General features: G+C 33.0%; 1 protein-coding gene across 1 annotated transcript in view; it reads right to left on the reverse strand.

The window, feature by feature from the left end:
- Positions 1-19069, reverse strand: part of LOC118189391 (uncharacterized) — a 307097-nt gene that overhangs the window by 154589 nt on the left and 133439 nt on the right. Inside the window, exons 26-34 of the mRNA XM_085826350.1 lie at positions 15663-15770; positions 15459-15566; positions 13128-13238; positions 9795-9929; positions 9595-9702; positions 7650-7757; positions 6496-6603; positions 1582-1689; positions 1373-1480 (exon numbers count right to left, since the gene is read on the reverse strand). Of these exons, the coding sequence (XP_085682476.1) occupies positions 1373-1480; positions 1582-1689; positions 6496-6603; positions 7650-7757; positions 9595-9702; positions 9795-9929; positions 13128-13238; positions 15459-15566; positions 15663-15770 (1002 nt within the window). The remainder of the gene's footprint in view (positions 1-1372; positions 1481-1581; positions 1690-6495; positions 6604-7649; positions 7758-9594; positions 9703-9794; positions 9930-13127; positions 13239-15458; positions 15567-15662; positions 15771-19069) is intronic.

Raw genomic sequence — 19069 nt, forward strand, 5'->3', positions numbered from 1 at the left:
ATTTAAATTTGTCTAAAGTTTTCCATTCTTAAGCTAGGCTACGTTACAATTAAAGTTGTTTTTACGACCTTTCCTAGGTAAGGCAGCTAACCGGGCATATTTGATCAGTTGGCAGTACCATATTCCCGGTATTTGCATATAATCGAAATTTTACTACATTATTTAATAAAGAAGATACTGAGTGTGCAGGCAAGCATCCACATTTATTCAACATCGAGTCTGTTGACCGCTCAATGACAAAGCGAGATTGGCGACTACAACCGATTTCTCCTTCTGCTGTTGGGCTCTGAAGGTGTAGGTCGCTCTTCTGGCTGTCTTGACCTCGGCTGACGTGTGCGCCATGTTTGTTTTTTTCGTTCTTTTTTGATTACCATCTCCATATTGTGTGTAGAGTAATGTATTTCGCCGAGTAAAGAAATTGGTACTGAAGATTCAACTAAAATTATCTAGATGCTAACTAATGCAGTAAATTAACGAGGTTCTACGATTCTTCAAAAATATATTGGAATTGAAATATCCTCGAAAGAACTTCATGTGCACGTGTTCCACTTTCAGGATGATATGAATATCCACCTTGTGCTTCTTCTAAAATATATTGGAATAACCTGCCAACTCAATTTCCTCCGTTATAAAATTTGATATTTTTTCTCATGAAACTTTGTTTATACACGATGGACTGAGATTTACTTTGATTGGAATATTACGCACTTCTTGTACGAAAGGTTAGGTTTCAAATGGTAGGACTGTTTCTTTCAGCCGCTATTCGATAACGGTTAATAAGCTTCTGTCTGGCGATATTTACTTAATTTATGCTGCTATTAATTCAAAATTTTATGATGTCAAGATATAATAAATATTACTTAATTCACATTATTTGAAGTGTCCTCTTTTGGGGGTAAGTTACTTTAATTTTACATCCCTTAGACCACACGCTTCTATCATCACATTTGACACAATATATGTTATTACATTAAGCTAATTTGGACTTAAGAACTAAATGATATTACGTTTAGCTGATAATTGCGAATCAGCTGGTCCAGCTACTTTGGGAATGACCTAGCTATAAAAAAGCTACAAAAATGACTTAATAAGAAAGCTGAGAATTTAAATATTACGGATTGTTTCTTAGACCCAAGTCCTGTAATAACATTACTGCAATTTGTAATCATTTTATTCAAAGTAATTTAACGTGCTCTTCATATACAGAGAGATCGGCAGTACTATCTCATTTTTAAAAGCAATGCGTTTACAACCAATTTTGAAAAGGTGTGGATTTCAAGGTCACGAGAAGAGAAATAAGCTAATTTTTTCTACATTGAAAATAATTTTTGATAAGTAATCAATTTAGAACGTCTGAATAATAATCAAATACATTTTTCACATTGTTTTCCAGAGTAGGGAAATGGGCACATGCCATCATAATTTGCACCAACAACGCTACAGCTGCCTCCATTCTGACAAGGACTTGAGCTGCAGGGATCTGAAACATGAGATTAGAGACTTAAAATCAGTTTCCAGATATTTTATTTTTGCTAAAACGTTTAAAATCATAGTAATTTAATAGTTAATTGAAAGCAGTACCGTTTTCACAGAATCTTCCTGAATACGGATGCTGACACACGCATAAATAATCTCCATTATAAACTATACAACTGCCTGCATTCTTGCAAGGATTTGGATTACAGGGATCTAAAAATAAATGATTTAAGACTTAAAGTATCCTCTTACTTCAAAAACTAAAAAATATGTGTGCTTAAGTCTAATACTAATATGTGTGCTTAAGTATATGAGCGATCGAAAAAAACCTATTTCGCAAAATGGTCCCGAGTAGAAAGCTACGCACGTGCGTTTACATTTGAAAAATCTATTTCGCAAAATTGTCCCGAGTAGAAAGCTACGCACGTGCGTTTATATTTGAAAAACTATTTCGCAAAATGGTCTCGAGTAGAAAGCTACGCACGTGCGTTTACATTTGTCGTAAATTTAATCGCATAATCCACCCTTAAGTAAGCATGTATATGGATTGCAGAGATCTAAGCAATGAAGCTAAAAATTTTTAACCAATTATTCTTGCTTTCATATTCACATGGTTTGTAGTTTGACAACTGAAGCAAGAAAACAAATGGCTAGCTGAATATTCTTCTGAAAATAACACACGAAAAAGTAAGAAAATATAATACCTCCGTACCGTTTACGAACATTTTCTGCATAGTGTTTTTTTAGGTATCATATTCGAACACTAAAAGAGAGAGACAAAATAGTTTTTGATTTTTATATTATATAGCTTCTTAAAAACACGAATTTAGAAGGTGGTGTGTATTCCTAAGACCGACATTTCTCCGGTTATAAAAAATACAAATTTGTAGTTTACAATACGATACTTTCTTCGATCATCGTTTTAGTTTATTTTATTGGATCATGGCAAAGCACACGAGGGCTATCTGCTAAAGGGAAGAAATGCCTCCTTCGAGGTCGTTATAAGGGAAGTTGGCTCGTATACACTTTGCACATGGTTGAAGACCACAATAACACCCATGCAGCGAGCCCGTTCGCAGAGATTCTAATCCGGAACCGAACTACCAGTGTTAAGCGATTTTAACATTCAATCGCTGACTGGCCACGTAGGCAATTGAATTAAGGTCGAACTATCACTGCAGACAGTTCTATCTGTTAAGTCCATAGTGAGTGACATTTTAAAGTGAATATCTATTAGGCTGAATGATTCAGCGTGTTACCATGCAGAAAGTTATCTGCGATTGAGAAAACGGGAAAGAAAAATAGAAGGTACTAACAACACTGCTAAACTTTAAAAAGCAATGGTCGCACCAGGCAGAATTCATACATGAAGGAAATGTTTCAGATAAATGTTAAATTTAATATAAACTGCAAGGATATTTCTGCTAGTGTATTTTATTTATTTATTTATTTATTTATTTTTGTTTTCCGTGTTCAGTTAGAGTTAATAGATTAAAGGCATAAATTTACGGTAGGTCGGCGATATTCGATTGTAAGAGTAGTACTAGATGAAGCTAATTTATAGATCTAGCATTTACAGTACCTAATTTATAAATCTAATTAAACACAATACTTCATCTGTCACATTGCAAGAAGCAACACAGCATACGACGTAGCTTAGTACTGTTATTAGCACTGCGCTAAATATGATGTGCTACTATTTAGATTGCTTTATAATATCTGAAAAAAATTTATATTCTGGCAATATAAATATATTTCAACTATATACCTTATCTCTTTGCGAGAGATTACAAGTTTTGAGGGGGGGAAACTAAGATTTATGATGCAAATGTTAGAAACTACAATTATGGTCCTATAAAATACACTATCCATAGGAAATTTTCAAAAATAGAAATGTTTTATCTTCTCATAACCTGGGAGCTGTTATTACGATACCAGGAAGAGGTTTCTTGCTGAATGACCTAGAGAGCTTTGGGAATTCATGAATGTTGATAAAGTTAGTAATAGGAACTAACAGTAGAAAATCGTCGAATTAAAAACCAATAAAAGACATGGAAATAAATATTCCTCCGGGGGAGATTCCAAATTTAATAAATTTAATACTTCTCAGTTAGAGTTTCAAGTTAACTGTTGTTCCTGCCATTACTTTAATTGTAAGTACGTCTGTTTCACTTGTCGTCAATCGCTCGAGATTTTGAATTACCTTCACTTAAAGTTTTTGGTATAACAAAATTTACTGCCAAATTACAAAATATTTTTATTATTTTTAATTTTTTTAAATGTATACGTAGTAATATTCACTGATTTATGTTCTGCGTCACGAGACAATCTGCTCTCTGCACAGTTTAATATATTATATAAGAGATATTTAGGGTATAACAGGGATATTTAGGATATAAAATGTATTTAGGTTTTTATCTTTCTCAGTCATTTATGCATTAATGTCTGGTAAGTGTCAGTTTAAAATTTAATATGAAGATTAAAATTTGATAAACCGGCATAATGGGGTTCAGCACGTCCAAAAATTCTAGCACATGCGGATCCTATACGACCAGATTATGAGCAAATCCCATTTGAAAGTAATGGGAAGGAACACTGTTGCCTGCCTGCGGATTCGTAATAGATTGAATACACAAGTCCGATGAAATGTTAATAAAATTTATTTTTATCAAGAGAAATGTATCAGAATGCTTGAACTTTCTCCCAGAAATATTCGTACAAGTGTTCACAATATCACGGAATATATTCAGTAGTTATTCTTCAAACTACTGAAAACGTTAGAGTAAAACGCAAAGCAGGAAGAAATCTAATTCAATATCACGCTGAACTCGCAAAAATGACAACAACAGCTAAGTGAACAACTGAACTGGAATGTCTCTCTCCGGCTTTAAAGAGTTTTTTCTCTAACCGGGCGCGCTATAGAGTTCTAGCGTTTTCTTCTTATCGTGATCTCTGGAAAGAAATAAGAGGAATTACGGTTATAGCTAACATAGTGTTCAGTAATACTTATTCAATTTAAATATAAGTTGCCGAGATAAGCTTTTACTCAATGTTAAGTGCACGTGCTCCTGTATTTTATTTTTCCGACATAGCTTTCTCTTAAAATTCGTCTCGCCTTACATTGCACAGGAAAATACAGCAATTTTAATTGCAATTCTGTAGAATTCTTCACGGTGTAATTCTAAATTAACGTTGAAAGTGATGTTGAATCTTAAGAACTGATAAGCGAATAATCGATTGAATTTGTGTGACAGGACACAACAAGATAGAAGGGTAAAATAACTCCTTTATTACTCGAATAAGATTTAAAATAACTCCGCGTTGGAGTTGTACAATAAAGCCAACACTTGGGCTTGAACTTAAGAAACTAAGAACTAAACTAAACTAATCTTAACTAAAGAGATATAGCCGAAGCTATCAAGATTCTAACAGAGTTGGCCCCTTAACGCTAATTGACTGCGAAGCTATCAAGGGCGTAAAGTACGCCTGAGCGTAATAATAGCTTACGAGAGAGTAGCCTAAAAGGTGGATGAGTACTGCCAGAATATCTGGTATCTCTCTCTCTCAGACAGTAGAACTTCGCGGTTAAATACCGCTCTTCCTTAGTATCTAGACCTGATTATAAAACTACGTTCTGGCCGGAAGTGGTAAGTTGAAGTTAAGAAGCGATAGGAAAGGAAGTTTAACTCAAAATTTAACTGTTAATAAAATTAACATAATCCTCACAATTCTATTAAAATTATTTATCTGAATACAAAATTCGTAACAATACGCTAATTGTTTCTGGACCAGCATCGTTACGGCTAAACGCTATGTAGCCAAATACTGCTGAAGAGAAAAAAATATTGTTGGTCTTAGGATTAAGGGGCTCATACACCTTAAAACCCTTACGATCTTCGAATATGTGACTGTTGCAAGAACTGGGATATTTTATTTATTTTAAAAGCAATTACTTTCAACTTTTTACAGCTGAGTATATAATATAGCTGCTTTGGGAACTAGTAACCAGAAAGTTTGTGTTGCCAAAAATATATTTATAATTTAATCTACTTTGTGACAAAATATTTAGTCATATTTCCACCTTGCGCGCATGATATTTTAAAAATTGCTAATGGTACGCACTTGAAAAATGATGGAATTCTTTATATGGGCATTATCATGAACCGATTTACCTGAACCAAACATCTGATGCAAATTTTAATATTAAAAAAATGTATGCACAAAAACATTACAGATTGTTTTAACAAAATACATTTTATAAACTCAACTTCAAATAAAATAAAAATTTAACATGAAATTCTTAGAATTTTTGGTTCACAATAGTTTGCAAATGTTATTAAAGTTATATATTAAATATGAATAAAATTATGCAATAGAATGTTTTAAACTGTGCATGCAAGGTGGAATCATGAGTAAAACTTTTGTCACAAAGCGTATTAAATTATAAAAATATTTGTGGCAACACAAGCTTTCTGATTACTATTTCAGAAAGCAGCTATATTAGGTAGTCAGCTGTAAAAAGTTAGAAGTAATTGCTTTTAAAATAAGTAAGTTATCTCAATTCTTGCAACAATCACGTATTCGAAGATCTTATGGGTTTTAAGATGTATGAGTCCCCTTAAGAGCTCTGCTTTTCCACTCGGTTCACAATGTTGATTCAAACAATTCTGTTATAGTTACACTTTCTGAAAATGAAACGTATTGAATGAGAAACTAAATGTAAGAGAATTAACGGGAATCCCGCTGGAGTCATAACAAGTGGATAGTGACTATACAGAAAATGTAGTTAATGTTACTTGATGTAAGTCTGCCACAGAATGACATACATTTGTAAAATGTCCTGAGAATAACAACCATCAGACAATGCATTTACAAACAGTTTTGAAGAGTTTTTTTTTTTTTTTTTTTATTTCAAAGAGATGAGAGTAGGAAAGATTAATGAACTTCATTTGCGTTATTCCACGTTAAATATAATTTTTGAAAAGTAATCAATTTAAAAGTTCAATAATAATCAAGTACTTTTTTCACATTGTTTTCCTATGTAAGCAGATGGGCAGGTGCAGTCATAGTTTCCATCAACAACGTTACATCTGCCTGCATTCTGACAAGGACTTGAGCTGCAGGGATCTGAAATGTGAGATCGGAGATTTAAAATGAGTTTTTCGATATTTACACTTAAACTCAAGTTTTTGTAAACATAATATTTTTATACTATTTTATTTCCTTTCTTAGAATCAAATCTTTATAATTACATTACTTAGAATCTTTAATTACTGTAAAAGTCCTTATTTTCGCGAAAATGAATATAACGTGATTTCGCGAGTTGAAAATTTCGCAAATTTTATATGAACAGAACCGAAAGTTGAAAAATTTCAAAGGTACCTAAGTAAAGTTGAGAAAGTTGAAAAATTCCAAAAGTACATCTTTTGCATAAAGCATTTTAAGAAACTTCCTGTTGTCCGAAAAGTTCTTCCTTCCGCCGTTCCCGTCTAAATGGCGAGTTCAAGCGTTTGCTAAAGAATGAGTTTATTGAGTGGTATTCTAATGAGCTTCAATTTTTAAAAGAAAAAGAATCTGCTTACTTGAAATATAACGACTAAAACCGATTCACGCTTCTTGGCTTGTGTGCGTATTTAACGGTATTGAAGCCAAGCACGAGATAATTTTGAATGGCTTCAAAGAAGCTGGTATAAATAATATTCTAAGTAAATGAGCTGCCTTCTATTAATTTTATTGTTTTATATTCGAGAAATATAGTTGTATATTATTCAAAAAATAGTTATAAGAAAGAAAGTTGTCAAGAAAAAGCTTTTAACTGTGCAATAAATCATTAAATTTTGGGTAAGTGAAAAATTATTGATTTTTTATTATTAGGCGGAAAAAAAAAGTATTTCGCGAGACTTAAATTTTCGCGATTACGACGGGCTCGCGAAAATTAAAGCCTCGCGAAAATAGCGGCCTTTACAGTATATTATTTAAAGCTAAATGCCTATTTAGCATGCTCTTCATATGCAAAGAGATCCGCAGTACAATCTGTTTGTAAGGATAATACATTTACAAGAGTTTTCAAGTACAGGAGAAGAGAAAAGAGCATTATTTGCATTATTCTATATTAAAAATAAATTTTGATAAGCAATAAATTTAGAGCGTCTGAATAATAAATAATCAAAAACCTTTCTCGCATTGTTTCCCTGAATAGAAAGGTGGGCAGGTGCAATTGTATTCTCCATGACTAACACTACATCTGCCTCCATTCTGACAAGGACTTGAGCTGCAGGGATCTGAAACATGAGATCAGAGACTTACAATGCAACCTGATATTTATATTTACGCTAAAACTTATAAAAACATAGTAATTTAATACTTAATTGAAAGAAGTACCTTGTACCTTTTTCACACAATCTGCCTGAATACGGATGTTGACAGAAGCAAAAATGATCTCCATTATAAATTATACAACTGCCTGCATTCTTGCAAGGATTTGGATCACATGGATCTAAAATGAATTTAGTTAAATATTTAAAAATATTGTTACGAATTTCCTATTTAGTTAGATATTTTTAATAGAATTAGAATTAAAATTGTATTATTCCCTGTGCAATGTAGCGCGTGACGAAAATTAAGGGAATGCTACGCCGGAAAATGAAAAATACAAAAGCACATTTAATAAATAAATATTTCACATTTAATAAATAAATATCTCTTTTAATTTATATTTAATTCGAATAAATGTAATTGACTAGTGTGTTTAGCTGTAGCGGTAGTTCTATTCTTTTTGCTTTCCAGAAATTGCTAGAATTGTCTCGCGTAGCCGATTTAAAAAGTTGTAAAAGCCGGAGGGAAACATCGCAACTCAGTTGTTGTTTAGATAACTGTTGCTTGTTGAATATAGCGAACTCACGGTGAGATCGTATTAGCTTTCTCTGCTCTTTGGATTGCTTTCTATTTAATGATTTAGTGCTTTAAAATATAGCTGTTGTTCATATTGGGTGATATTGTACGAATATCTCTGAGGAACAAGCCAGCGTTTTGTTATATTTCTTGTGATTAGAATAAAATTTTATTAACTTTTTATCCGACTTGTGCATTCAATCAGTTACTAAGCCGTATATGTATGCAACAGTATTTTCTTGCTTCAAAACCTAAGAAATATGTGTGTTCATATAACACGTATGTGATCAAATAAAACGTATTTCGCATAATATCCTGAGTAGAAATCTATGCAGGTGCATTTATGTTTGTCGTCAAATTTAACTGGATGTTCCACCAGGGTGCAGAGATTTAGATATCGAGGATCAAAAGAATAACATCAAAACCTTGTAACCAAATATCCTTGCTTTTTTATTCACATGGTTAGTAGTATGATTACTTAAGTCAGAAAGTTAAGGCTTTCTCGCTGAATATTCTTCTGAAAAAAACACACAAAAACGTAAACATAAGGGAAAAAATAAATTCCATAGCGTTTACGAACATTTTGTGCAGAATTTTGATTTGACTTATAAGATTCGAATACGAAGTGAGATATTAAAAATAATTTCTGAGTTTAATATTATGCAGCTTTTTAAAATGTGAGTTTGATGTGTATTGCTAAGGTACACATTCCCTCGGTTGCCAAAATTACAAGTTTGCAGTTTTTAATATGACAATTAATCACTGGTTTAATCCTAGTATCCGGTGCACACTGGATTTGGCTACTTTTGGCGACTTTTATGATGAGCAGTAAAAACGGGACATATACGATGAGTAGTAAACGGGTATTCAAAGAATATATATAGTTATACATAGTATATACTTAGTATATAGTGTATAATATACTATCAGTATATATACATAGAACGTTCTTTTGGTAATTTTTGTTGTTGGCGATAATTTTCAAAATCACGCCAAGGCTGCACCGTATACTAGGATTTTACCTCTTCACTTATTCCTGACACTAGTATCACAATCACGGAGCACGTTTTAAGAGAAATAAGGTCACATTCATAGACGTACAGGAAAAAGCAACAAAAGGGCTCATGCAAATGTTTATCCACCTCATGTGGATTGTAAGGAGCAATCATACAAATTTGTTAGTTAATAATAAAAGACATGTTCTGAATTTTTAAATTTGAGACGTACTTTCTTCACATAAATGTCCAAAGTACGGTAGCTTGCAGGAACATGTAAAACCACTTCTAATAACGTTACATGTACCACCGTTCTGACAAGGGTTTGAGATACAGGGATCTGAAACGTAATATTAATTACATAAAATGAACTTTTGGTTTCTTAAACAAAAGTAATTAAAACTTTCTATTTGAAATGTTAAAATCAAATACCTTTCTCACACAACTTTCCTGAGTAAGGTGATTTACACTTGCATTCAAAGTCTTCGTTAACCAAGTGACATGAACCGCCATTTCTGCATGGATTTGTATCGCAAAGATCTAAGAAAAGAAGACACAGCTGACAAGCTATTTGAATCATAAAAGATAAATGTTGAATATAAATCATAGTATTTTTTTAATTAATTTTAAATTATTCTCTTTAAAATGCTGAAGATATAAGCAAACATACGGATGCGCAGATGTTCACAGTAAAAGTCCCAGTATATTACACTCATGTCCATAAATTAAGGATAATTCGGAGTCACGCGGAAATCGAACTCTAAAGTAAATATATCACCTGTAAAATCACTACACACATCTTCATGAACCATATGCAAATTTCAGGAAGTAACCAGATGACACCGATGGTACGTCACAATGACGAGAGTGTAAGAGAATGATATATAAGGAATACAGGCAAAGAAGTAAAATTGTTCGCAAGCGCTTTATAAGCATTTCAGTGCAAGTATCAAACCGAATAGTTATGACACAAAGGACGCATTTGGATTATTTTTTACGTGGTAGAATTATCGGCCGTCTGGAATGTGGGCGTACCCAACTGGAAGTATCAGACGAACTTGGAATTGCTCAGAGTGTCATCTCCAGGCTTTGGCACGATTCCAAGATGATGGTAATGTGAGTAGACGTTACAGCACAGGTCGCCCCAGAGTTACAACGCCGAATGAGGACCGGTATTTGGCAGTTACTGCCAAAAGAAACGGGCGTCGCACAACCTCAAACCTGTCTCGCGAGCAGTGTTCAGCCTCTGGTAAGAAACGTTCAAGGCAGACCGTGTACAGACGCTTAGGACAGATTGGTCTATATGCTCGTAGACCTGTCAGATGCGTTCCACTTACTGCAACTCACTTTAGCCTGCGGTTAGCCTGGAGCAGAGAGCGTGCATTGTGGACACCGCAACATTGGGCTTGTGTGATGTTTTCCGACGAGTCCAGGTTTACCTTGCAGTCTGATTCTCACCGGACTTTCATATAAACATTATTGAACGACACCGTTATGGTGGTGCAGGAGTGCTCGTTTGGGGTGGAATTATTCTGGGTTCCAGAATTGACCTGCATGTTCAAATTGTAACCATGACAAGCCAAATCTATCGGGACGTCATTCTGGAGCAACATGTACGTTTGCGTCGTGGCGCCATGGGCGCACAATTTGTGTTTATGGATGACAACGCCCATCGTCACAGTGCAAACATCGTAAGCAAATACCTTCAATCGGAGGATATCACCCGTATGAACTGGCCAGCATCCTCACCGGACTTGAATCCAGTAGATCACGTGTGGGACATGCTTAAACGACGAGTTGCAGCCCGTCAACTTCCTCCTTCATGTCTACCGGAACTTCGGAGAGCATTGCGTTTTGAGTGGTGTAATATCCCCCAAGATCAGATCGATAATTTGATACTCAGCATGCCTAGGCGTTGTACGGACTGTATTGCATCGTCTGGGAGACATACAATGTATTAGCAATCATACCAACCATGTAATATTGGTTTTTTGTAAATAGGTATTTTTTGCAATTTGCTCCAGGGAGAAAAAACCGCTAATTTTTTTAATAATATCAAACATATAGCATCTTTTTTTGTTCTTTACCTTTTGTTTAATAAATAAGCTTTACAAATAAGTCCCATTTGGGTACTTTTCCGTTTCGCCGGCGCAAATCTCGCCAAGCAGACTTTATTGGCGACAACATACAGTATACACATAAAAAATATTAGTTCTAAGAATTCTTTTAAAAAAAGAAGGCGTAAACATTTTAATATCGCTTAAAATTTTATAAAAAGCCAATAAATAAAGAAAATAAATTTGTAAAAAGACATTAATTTAAGAATTTACTGTGCTTTCATGGTTCAACATCCTGATTCGCCGGTTCATATCATGTGACCCCAAGCGATCTCATCTCACGTAAACTACTCTACAAAAATCTAATGCTCTCAGTAATTATCTACATTCATTTCAAGTTAAATCTTAATTTGGAACACAAGTTTAAATGCAAGAAATATTTCAATTCGTACGAATAGCTTACTCAGAAATTATGTAAAACTGCATTGCTTTACTTCGCTAATGCATTCTCATTAGAATGGATGAATTTAACCCTTGACTTTACCTTTTCTATATTTTCGGCTTCGGATAAGCGCTGTGATTGCATCCCAATTGACTTAATTACCGAAAATGGCCTTAGACATAAACTGAACTATCTGATAAAAATTCTATGTATTCTATATGCCAGTATTGTAAGAAACAACCAGTCTGATAAGAAAAAGCTGCGACTTGTTTTGAAAATGATGCGTAAAAGGTTACCAGCGAGAATATTCCGTTTGGCATCAGTTGTACCGTTATTGGCGACTTTATCGCTTGCGCCGGCAAAACGGAAAAGTACCCAAATTTGTTTTGCTTCTAACTCTTCCTTTGCCTGATTTTGCATTATCCTTAATTTATGGACATGAGTGTAGATGCAAAATGTGGCAGAAGGAAAGAAGATCCCTTAAGAAAGATTAGAGAAAGAAGGAAAAAAATAGAGAAAAGCCGAATCGTGGACTAATCGGGTTTTTTTCCCTTAAATGGTTATCTATAAATGCAATTTTTTTAAGTTTCTGTAGCTATAAGCAAAGATATATGTAAGCAAGTGTTTATAATAAAGATCCAGACCACTTAGATGCAAAATGACGCACAAAGAAGGATAGTCTTCCTTAAAGAAAGATGATAGAAAAACAGAGAAGCAGATTGAAAGAAGTAATTTGCTTATTGGTCAATTTTTGGGTTAATTTAAGTTAAAAGATAATACCTGACTCCATGTGTCTCCGTGAAAAGACGATTCTGGAGTGTTTCACCACAAACCAACCAGTTCAAACTGTATAACACCATTTAACCTTAGCATCAGTTATAATCATGGCAGGAGTCTAAAGGGTCGCTTTGAAACTAAGATCCTAGAGTCTACCACAATATATAAGGTTTGTAAAGGACATTTCATGACTTTCTCCAAAATTTGCGCGGAATTGCGCCTTTCCAAATTTTGGAGAGGTTTATATATCAGTTTCGAATTTATATATGTCTAAAGCTTAATCATCTTACCGTTTTAAGAGATTATTATAAAATACACACCTAAGCAAATTACTAACCCTTTATTAGAAAAACAATAAACACAGTCTGCTTAAGAAGTATCTGTTCACATTGCGAATAAAGAGATTTTTTAGGAACACAAAAAGAGATTTGTGTATATACAATTGACAATTTGTTTTATAAAAACGCAATGTTTGCATTTGTTTCTTACTTTTGGTTTCACACTTCAAACCAGTGTAAGCACTTAGACACACGCACTTGTAAGAGTTCAGAATATTCAAGCAGGTTCCTCCGTTTTCGCATGGATTTGGCGTACAAGGGCCTACAACCAGAAGTAAGAAAATTATTACTATATTGTATCGAGTTAAATAAGAAGCGTACTTTAATATGTTTATGGTTGTTTATCTGGTTACTTAATAGTATGCTGTGATGCTATCAATGCATGCTAACTTCAAACAAATCGATGCTTCATATAACATTTAAAGATAGCTGGCTTTGTTTTAGAAAAATAGCATACTGAAATTTGTAATAATTTACAAGGAAATATCCGTGTACATTAAGCAACAGAGATTATTTTTTAAACCGATGTCAAATAATTTTATACTTAAAGAACGAATAAAATTATAGCTAAAATTCTATAGCCATTATTTTCATACTTTAGAACTACTATGCCATGAATTGATCCAATGTAATTTCAATCTTAATTTTCGAATTGGTGTAATTAACGTTGAGAGTTACCAAATCTTTTTTGGGAGGGTGTATGGGAATGTGATATTAGAGTTATTATATATGAGATGCTAAATTATATGATATATTGTTACCGTTTTTACTTGTTACACATAGATACGACGGAATTAATATTGTGCATTATGATATAGCCTATGTTCTGATTATGGTTATTGGAATATGGTAAAAACACAAAAGAGTAATTGGGCTAAGAGATTAAATGCCATCGTGGATGAATCTAGTTCATTTTCACATTTACATCGATGAAACCACAACGCCCAACCATGCAGCCAGCCCGTTCGCCTTTCATCGAAATCTGGTAGAATAACAAATCCGCATATCGAGCCGTCATATTTGCCAACAATTTGGCCAACAAATTGTGAGACAGAATCCTAATTATTGCAGTTTAATTCTTTGTTTTCAAGAAACTTCATTTTATGTACCGATATGGGTTGATGTGCAAAATAAGTGAATCTATATGTTTTGAAATTTAAATGATTATTTTTTTAGTTTTAGTTTTAGCCACTGCATGCTTTGATTTTGACTAAAATCGAAAAGATAACGCCATCGAATATAAAGGACGTCATAGAAGAAGGAAATTATTTTCTCATAAAACATATCAGAAAATCATGTATAAATTAACTAAACCCATAAAGAACGAGGGCATCAACTGTATTAATACTGGAAAGTATCATTTTGCAGCAAAGGTACAAAAGCCTTCAATGTGCCCTATATAATATGTGTTTAACTATAAATCAATGACAAGTCCATCAACTCATTTCTCTCTTAGTCCAGTTTTTAGAAGATTGTTGCATATATTACAATATTAAAAACTATGTAGTATTATTACAACATAACTATTTAAAAACTATATTTTATTATTGATATATAAAAATAAGACAGGCTGCTTGTAAACTGTGAATTGTTTACTCACTTTTTTCCTAGATGCTGCTGTTGAACGTATTGTAGAATACCGTGTATCTTGGTTGCGTTCTATAATTTAAACATTCGAAATCTTGATGTGTTAAAATATATGTTCTCTTGATTGCCATCAACGCTATACTACAAATTCGAATATAAACTTCCACATATCATGTAAAACATATGAGGATATACACGGAAATAAGAAAACTTCTGAAACATATTTGAAAAGAAAGAATGAATTTGTTATAGCTATACCAAATTTTCTTTTATTATGCCATTTTATCGCACGTTAGAATTTAAAAATAGAATTTTATTCGCACCCTCTCAGAAATAACTAACTATAAGAGGTAGATCACAGAAGCCCCTCCCCCTCTACATGATTATCCAAAGTTCGTACTGTAGCAAACAAATGCATATTTTGTATACCAAAATTACTTTTTTGTTATATCTATGCAAAGAATTTTGACTACCTTGTCTCAAAGAATAGTGGAAAATAGTAAGAAAAAACCTTAATGATAATTTCATAACAGTGATTAGATGCAAACAAACGTATTAAAACTGAAAAATCTGAAAGTTAAATTAAGTACTTCGTGTTTTGCAAGAGTGAAAACATTAGCGTATTAAACACAACAATGTTTTCAAGTTGTAATACCAAATTCCTTCAGCTTGTCAATCCCAAATTCTCGAAATTTGTCCAAAACAGGAAAACACTTTCAAAGTTCAAAATGTTGTCTTTAAACTGCACATGTTTGGGAGGAAGATTTGCGTTCAAAACCTGATGTGTCTAGGTGCCGAGAATTTTCCCACATCATAAAGAGCAATCATACAAATTTATTATTCAATATAAATAATAATTAAAGTTATTTTCTGAAGTTTTAAATCTGAGACGTACTTTCTTCACATAAATGTCCAAAGTACGGTAGCTTGCAGGAACATGTAAAGCCACTTCCATTAACGTTGCATGCACCGCCGTTCTGACAAGGGTTTGAGATACAGGGATCTGAAATGTAATATTAATTAAATAAAACAAACTTTTGGTCTTTTAAACAAAAGATATTAAAATTTTCTACTTAAATATTAAACTAAAATCAAACACCTTTCTCACAAAACGTTCCTGAATAAGGTGATTTGCACTTGCATTCGTAGTCTTCGTTAACCATGCGACATGAGCCGCCATTTCTGCACGGATTTGTATCGCAAATATCTAAGAAAAAAAGACACAGCTGAGAAGCTATTTGAATCATAAAAAATAAATGTTGATTATAAATCATAGTATTTTTTCTTAAATTAATTTTAAATTACATTTTTTTAAGTTAGTGAAGTTATAAGCTATTCTTCCTTTTTGAAAATTAAAAATTATATTTATGAGCGCCACACAAAAGGTGTTTTTGACTAACTGAATAACAAAAGAAGATAGGCAAATAATTAAAGTTTTTGTGATATCCTGATGGAAGAAATACGCATATGAGAACTTGCACTGCTCGTACACCCAAAGCACAATTTAGAAGATATAACGGCTAATCTTTGGAATATGGTAACAGGTAGTTTGGCGAAATTTTGGTAAGGCGATAAAGGTTACTAGGTAGGACTTTAGCAATAATCTGAGAAGTACACAGTTCAAATCACACATTATTTTGTCTGAGAGAAATGAGAGATCATGAGATATGTCATGTGACATTTTCCGGAAAATTCCGATCGTGATTTTAGCTAATAAGCACTAGAAAATAATTAGAAAAAATTGCACTGCTAAAGTGCAGAATCGTCCACTTATTTGGCGCTGTCAATTTTCTTTGACTTTTTAAGTGAAAATAGGTCGATGTGTATATGGATAAAGTCAAGAGTGTGCGCAATGCCATTTTTGTGCTATTCTGGAATGTTTTTTTAAGTGAAAATAGGTCGACGTGTACATGGATACCGCGAATGCGCAATTCTTAAAAACGCGCGAAGCAGTGGATGATTCTGCCCTTTCTCCCAATTTCGCACCTAATCTTCGTCATGATAAAGTACATTTTTTCCATAAAAGTTCTAGCATAAGCGTAATTCGGCCAGCAGATTGTTGGAAAAAATGCTGAGTTAAAAAAAAAAAAAAAAAAAAAAAAAAAAAAGCCTTTATTTTGTGAAAACAAAATGGCGTCTCAAAAAAAAAATACTAGCAGCTTGCTGTAGCAGGTTTGCTCGCCAAATTTTCGCCAAGTTACCATAATCCGAAGATTCACCGATATATTCACCTTTTAAATCCATTTGAAATCAGAACTTTAAAACATGTTCAGTTTATGTATAGTCTTTTATTGCATTTTTTTTACTGATATCATATTTCTTCTATTTTTTATTATCTGCAATGATGGAAAGTTTGTTGGTTCATTTTATTAATATCATGAATTTTATAACTGTTTGTCAAATTTATTTAATAAGTTTCAGTTTTAGTTACGCTTACTGTGCTAACGTTATGTTATTATTAGGCTATAATAAATATACAAACGATATTAATTTCTTACATTCTGTAGGTTATTATGTAACTTTTTGTACTCATTAATAAGATTGCAAGTACGGAGACCTATGGAAAATGATCAAGAAAACTCTGAACTTCCCGTATATAATTAATAAAATAATTCAGTTGCTTGAGAGTGATGTGGCCTCTTATGAGCAGTGGCTTAGGGAGAGTTTAACAAGATATTAATGTGTTTATTAAAGTTAATTTGATTCATAAAGTTTTAAATGAAAAATTAATGTGTTTACTTGAATTCAACTTGACATCAAAAACCAACCATACAATCAAGTCAACAGAATATTCTCAGTTCCAAAAGTCCTTAATGATATTACCTTGCTACATGACAGCGGGTACGTTAAATGAATATCAAACTCCACCTTTTCGAGATTATTTACAATTTTTCAACTCCAAAGCGTTTACTGACAAATGACTATATTCTTCTTTCAGGCCAATATATCAGGCCAAATTTGGAAGACAAAGCTCAATATTTAAAATAGGTTACCTACCAAATTAAAGTGGGGTATAAGCAAGAAACACTTGCTTCGTTTCTTATGTGCATACATACCAGTTTCACAAATATTCAAGTTTTATTTCAGTTTTATTCCTTACCTTTTCTGCTCATGGGTATACATACCCCAAAGCCAATCGAAAAGGGACAAACCTTATCGAAACTTTACCCAAAAGTGTTGTGTTATTCTTTATAGATTTGTTATAATTTATATCAGGCTTTATTTCAAGCCTGTATTAAACTATTATATTAATGCATTGTTACTATACAACATTTGGAGCTAAAACACGTTTCTTTGAAAAGGGAATACCTACGGTGTCATTTTTCTCAGTTCAATAAATAAATTTGTTCAAAAGCTAGAATTTTATAAAAACGTAAAGTTTGCATTTCTTTCTTACTTTTGGTTTCACACTTCAAACCAGTGTAAGCACTTAAACACACACACTTGTAAGAGTTCAGAATATTCAAGCAGGTTCCACCGTTTTCGCATGGATTTGGCGTACAAGGACCTGTAACCAGAAATACGAAAATCATTGCTATATCGTATCGATATAAATAAGAAGCGTATTTTCATATGTGTATGTTTGTTTATCTGGTTACTTAATAAATAGAATGCTGTGATACTATCAATGCATGCTAACTTGAAACAAATCGATGCTTCATATGATTTTTAAAGACAGCTGGCTTACATTTAGAAAAATAGCATAAATTTGTAACAAAGTTCAAAGAAATATCCGTGTACATTACGCAACAGATTATTTTTCAACCGATGTCAAAAATAATTTTATAATAAAAAGATAAATAAAATTATATTGCCATTATTTTCTACCTTTAAAACTAATATGTCATGGATTGGTCCAATGTATTTTCAATCTTGATTTTCGATTCGGTGTAATTAAATTTAATAGTTACCAAACCTATTTTTTGAGGTAGAATTTAATATTAGAATAATATAATTTATGATGCTAAATTCTATGATAAATTTATAATTCTTTTATTTGTTACACATAGATGCCACGTAATTAATATTTTGCCTTATGATATAGCCAAAGCTGTGATTATGGTTACCGAAATACGGCAAAACACAAAAGAACAATTTGTCTGAGTGGTTAAATGCCATCGTGTAGAAATGTAGCTCATTTTCACGTTACACATCGATTTAACCATAAAGACGAACCATGCAGGCAGGCCGTTCTCCTTTCATCAAACACTGGTAGAACAGCAATCTGCATATTCAGCCACCTTAAGTATTTGCTCACTGGTTGGCCAAACAATGGTGAGACAGAATCCTAATTGTTGCAGTTTATCTTTTTCGTGTTTGTAAGATACTTCATTTTACGTACTAGTATCGGTTACTGTGCAAAATAAATGACTACATGTTTTGAAAAGCTAATGATTTTATTTTAGTTTTAGTTATAACCACTGCAATCTTTTGGTTTTGACTCAAATTGAAAAGATGATGGCATCGAATATAAAGGACGTCTTAGAAGGGAGAAATTACTTTCTC

This window comes from Stegodyphus dumicola, chromosome 11, assembly GCF_044657685.1.
Source record: "Stegodyphus dumicola isolate Sdum_Otavi_A_Nest chromosome 11, ASM4465768v1".
Taxonomy (NCBI): Eukaryota; Metazoa; Arthropoda; class Arachnida; order Araneae; family Eresidae; genus Stegodyphus; species Stegodyphus dumicola.